The following is a 5,544-nucleotide window of genomic DNA, read 5'->3' as shown; positions in this document are numbered from 1 at the left end:
CATTAACAATAAAGCTCGTATAATTTTGTGGATGAATGTCTCATTGAATTGTTTTTATATTTTTGCAAATAAACTTTATCGACACAGAACGAGTACGTCAGTGTATATTTAATAGAAAAGATTCGATAAACATCAAGTCACTATATATTAAAAATTAATTAGAAACTGCGATAAACTACGACTTCTGCAATTCATAATGATCGATGCATATCAAAGTGTTAATTGATTAGAATTGTAACACGTTTAAGATAATTATAGCATTTAATCATGTGTATTGCTTTCAACACATACGTTTACGATTTACTGGAGTAAACTTTTTACATACATTATCGAATACGTGTTTTATTTCCATTTGCGATTCATCGACAGCAATTAAACCAAGTTGGTTATGCTTGATACACGCTTATATGATTATAGGTGATACCTTACCTAAGGGCAAAAACTATCCATGTATTGTAATAAATATATGGACATCACAAATCATTACAATTGTTTCAATAAAAATGCAAGTAATGCATCTAATAAATAAATCTTATATTTCGCTCGTTACAAACACACGTTTTGCAAATGCCTATTTTTTAGGGCTAATATCTTATGATTGCTGTTGTATCCTTTGGAATTTAAAGCTGGTCTGGTGGCTTTATCGTTGTGGGTATTGTGTCCGCTTAGCGACTTGGAGGTCTCAGTATTGATACCTTTAGTGGGAGTGTTCTTTAGATCACTATTATGACACCAACTACTAGTCCTGCACAGGAACAATCAAATGTCTCAATTCAACTAAAGCTGGCTAAAGCAGTTCATTCTAGCAAAAACTGATTTAACATAATGAAACAAATGTTATGTGCCAAATAAAGATTATCAATGTATAACTTTGTGGAACAGAAGGACGGAATTTTTTTTTTGGAAAATTGAAATTGCGATTACAGGTATCTCGCAGGGTTTTAACTTACTCTGATATACTTGTGTTGCCTATCGGTAGGTTAAATTATGTCGCCACTACTAGCCATGGTGTAACTATTCATTCATAAATCAGAGTCTAAACTGCATGATATTAGTTTGTAACTGTATAGTAACGATGTTAATTCAAACACACTTAATGTTATGTATCATCTATATTTGTTTATTTATTTATTGAAATATCACATACAAACAACACAGCTATGTCAGTAATCATATTAGCTTATTTATAGCTCAGTCATTATCTTTCTAGGCTTTACCGCTAGCAAACGCATGTAAATAATTTAAGCATATTAAGTGCATGTTTACAACAGTTTATGGTAATGTATGGCAATATAAAATACTTCACATTTATTTGCACGTAAAAGAATACTAGTAGTTACACAATAAGTAATACTAAAGCACTCCCATCAACCTACAACAATATTTACATACATGTACTCAAAAAGTGGTGTAATCTTTTGAAACACAGTTCAATCATTGATTTATGTATCATAAATCAGTTAATACATATATGAAAAACAAGTATAAAACAGCATATTATATATATTAGAAAGAAATTGTTCAAAAGATTTATAGTCGAAAGCGCTAGAGTATAAAAAAAACTTATTGTTTGCACTCTTTGAACAATTTCTTTCTCATATATATATATACTTATTTATAATTGTCTAATTTCTAATTATATATGTATATAAATATATATATAAATTTATTTATTTATATTTATATTTATGTATATACAAGGCAAGAACATGGAGAACAATTCGCTACAAATTAATAACTTCCCTGTCGTATTTTGCGTGTATATGCACAATCATTCAATATAGCATTGTCGTCGAAGTGTTAATGTTGCTCAAGTGAGCTAGAATTTTGCCTCGCGAAAAAGATGTCGCGGACAGAAAAAAATGAGTCTGATAGGTAGGGCTATATGAATGTCAGAAAAGTGATGCAAACAACGGTCAACTCCCGCACATATGAATAAGTGTCAAAGTAAGATACTGTCGGGCGTCGGGAAGTGGCATAACATTTCAATAAAACAAAATCAAACCAAAGGCACTCTCTCGATAAAATTTGTGAACGTACAATGTGATATAAATAGTAATATAGGTGTATTACTACTTTAAAAAGGAAGCATGTTATATAAAATGAACAATAAATCATAGTTCATTGTTCATAAAGATATGAATATAACATTAAATTTCAGTTATAGCGCACATGTCATGCCAATAGAGATATTACCTATTTTCACTATGCGTCAATTTTTAATCGGTAGTTCTGCTAGTTTTTATCACAAATGGATTACTTTAAAAGAAAAGTGTTAAGTTATACACTCAACGTTATGTCATTTTTTGTCATACACTACAATGTCATCATTTCTATATCTTCCTACAAATATGGAACCAGTTTGTCTCGAGCAACAGATGGACAAAAGTTGCGTTCCTTCCTTCAGTGAAGCTACATTAGCAATTTTCTCTGTCCCCTCGCTGTTGAGTTGAATGATGTTCTTTGAAGCGTATCCACACACCAACACTTGTTCTGACTCTGTCACTTGTACGTCAATCGGGCATTGAAGTTCTGGGTCAGCGAAGGACGAAAGGAATTGTCCACTCATGTTCAGGGTCAGGACCTTGTGATTTGTATAGTCGATGACATGAATCCGATCACCATTCGCGTTCAGTGCAAACCTGTAGACTGTGAAGTAGAACTGGACTTTATAAATACATAGCTAGTAGCTCGTTTGTGTAACGGATCAGACAGAATAAGTCATGCAAACAAACACAAGCGTACAAACAATATCATCTACACCATTTTACTTTCATTTGTTTTTTATTATAATACTTAATAATGATACAAATTTAAATTCTTATAGTATTCATTAAATTTGTTATGACTTATAAATAATGTAATAAATAATGTGATAAATAACTAAATGTTTAACACATGTATATCAGATTTCACTGCAAACATTGTATACCCGCAATCTTATACCAACATATGAATATGGCCGACGATAATCAAACAAATTTATTAACAATCGACATATGATACCATTAATTCAAATTCGCTGATCTGTATTAGTTACATTAATTTGATAATAAAATCATATGTAAACCTGTGCAATAACCCGATGTGTCTTCATACATCTTGTCCAGCAGCATGCCCGTCATTGTGTACCGGTATAACGCTTGTGTGGATGCAACGTACAAATGACCATTATAGTGTCGAATTCCGGTGCATGGATGTGTCAGCTTAAATATTTCTTTCTCAACCATAGTATCATTTGTCAGTGCAAGTACGTGAATCTCGTGTACGCTTTTCCAATTATAAACTGCAACAGCCACTTCAGCGTCTGTTATCTGACACACGTAGAAAGGACATGCTGGCATATCATAGTAACTGACCACATGGAAGTGTTTATCAAGTATCTTTATCTTGTTGTTTTTAGCGTCGGCAATAATGACATTACCGTTAGGCATCTCACATATGCATCGTATCTCACATGTTGCTTCACCACTTAGCTTTATATTGTAATGTGAATTTCTTGTTGTTGCAATAACTGTGCTACTATTTGAAGTGTTAATAGTGCCAAGCGTTGTCATTGTAGCTAAACAATTTTCAATATTTTTGTCAAGGGTAAATGATAAAGTGAAATCAGATTTTGAGTCCATCTCGCGTAAAATTGAGTCAGAGGTTAACAGCTCATTTTCGATTTTCATAAATGCAACGGTAGATAATTCTGAATCGTGTGGCGCAATTTTATCGGACGCATCTTGGAGGGATTGAATCCTTTTCAGAGCAGCTTTACCCGAGAATACATCAGCTTGCAGTGATTTTTTCAGACGAGCTACCACTTGTCTTCCTTCATTTATAGTACGCTGCACCAGTAAATCTAATGCGGCATTAAATTTCTGACGCACGAGAGTGATCTCTTCTATAATGTTGTCGTACGCACACTGAAGTGACTTGACTTTGCACTCTTTCTGTTCTACCAGTTTTCTGAGACGCTGTGTCAAGTTAATGATGTCGGTTGTCAGCTTTTGTAGATCGTCATGTTCCTTTTTGTGTTCCCCACTGGTTATTTGAGTAACCTTGTTACATTGCCTAAATAAATCTTTTTTTTTACTTTATTATATGCTCATTGAGTGATTAAGCAATATGTCGCATATGATCTAATGCTGTTCGTTCACATATTGTTATGTAAGATATATATTGATGTTAATATCGAAACTTGAAAAAAGTAAAAGTTTAAGCATTAACACAAACGACATTTTTCGTATTAAATAATTGGTTAAACACGTGACTTACGCATATATACACATGGTCATTATTACTGATTAGTATTCATAATTCGTAAAAAATGTTCAAGCCTTCGACAAATACAGCGTGAAAAAATACCAATGAATGAACTCAACAGTAGCGAAACATCAAATTAAGTCACTTTAAAGACGATTGGTAATTATATCTATGTCAAATAACCTAATTTTCGGATGATTGATCATCAAATGGTACATTTAAATTAAATGAACACGTAATTTAAGTCTCTAAATTCAAATATTGAAATCTACTTACCTATGATCGAGCAGTACACACGTCGTACAGCACAAATGACTATGGTCCGCGCAGAACATTTCAATCATTTTCCCTTTGTGTTCCTCACATTTTGTCAAGAGCTCTGCTACGCCCCTGGCGACCGGCCATTTTACTTGCTCACTCTTCCCAAGCGTTGTGTGTTTCTTGTACATCTGACCATGAAGAGACACACACTGGTCACAGTACCACTTACAACAACTCTCACAATAGAACAGCGCCTCTGTTAGTGTATCATTGTCATCGCACACACAACAACAATAGTCGAATAACGCGTCTGAACCTTTCTGTAACACAGGTGTGTCTTCTTTTGTCGCCATTTTATCTTTAGGTTTGTTATCACAAGCGAAGATCACCCGAATGTTATAAGTAAGTAGGTATGCAATCACAAATGATGGTTTCACAATAGCGCAGATCGCCTTTACAAGTCCGCTAGCATGTTTAGATCCCTTTATTACATGTAAATCTAATTTACAGCCATTATAACTTGATAAGTGAAAACGAAACTAGATGGTTTATGTTCTAGTTTATGCTATTATCGATTACGCGCTGGTGTATACATGGATATATGTATAATGGGTTTCCGTAAAGCCAGTTCGTTGCAAGCACGATATCGCGATTAGACTTCATGAAGTTATTATAATTTGAGATAATTATTTATTTCGCCGGGAACGGACGTGCGATCATAACATTGCAGGTATTTCGCTTCTTCGTACAGAACAGTGGCGTAGCTAAGGGAACACAAAAGCCGAGAATGTTAAGGGGGGATCCGACTGTATGCAAACACGTCCCCGGAATGTTTTCTGCAACAGAAAAAAATTCAGCTTTCATGGTTATTCACTTTGAACGCGGATGACGTGGGACGTTCTCGGTTCTGATGCCGGGCAAATTTGCAGAACACTCAGACAATAACTAGTTGTGATAGATGATCATACTTTGTATTCTTAGCTCCCTGTTTTCAATAATGAAACGCTATCAACTGGATATCTATTTTTTTAT

The 5,544-nt window shown here is 34.0% G+C and overlaps 1 protein-coding gene across 1 annotated transcript; it reads right to left on the bottom strand.

Moving 5' to 3' along the window:
- Positions 1–1,099: 1,099 nt before the first annotated feature.
- On the bottom strand, positions 1,100–5,255 carry LOC127859652 (uncharacterized). Its single transcript, XM_052397161.1, has 3 exons — positions 4,528–5,255; positions 3,071–4,059; positions 1,100–2,649 (listed from the first exon to the last, which is right to left on the bottom strand). Exons 1-3 carry the CDS (start codon positions 4,863–4,865, stop codon positions 2,300–2,302), a joined length of 1,677 nt encoding a protein of 558 aa, XP_052253121.1. The 5' UTR covers positions 4,866–5,255; the 3' UTR covers positions 1,100–2,299.
- Between the last annotated feature and the right edge of the window lie 289 nt (positions 5,256–5,544).

The sequence above is a fragment of the Dreissena polymorpha genome, chromosome 1 (assembly GCF_020536995.1).
Source record: "Dreissena polymorpha isolate Duluth1 chromosome 1, UMN_Dpol_1.0, whole genome shotgun sequence".
Lineage (NCBI taxonomy): Eukaryota > Metazoa > Mollusca > Bivalvia > Myida > Dreissenidae > Dreissena > Dreissena polymorpha.
The sequence above is the reverse complement of the archived record's forward strand: the minus strand, read 5'-3'. Positions and strand labels throughout refer to the sequence as shown.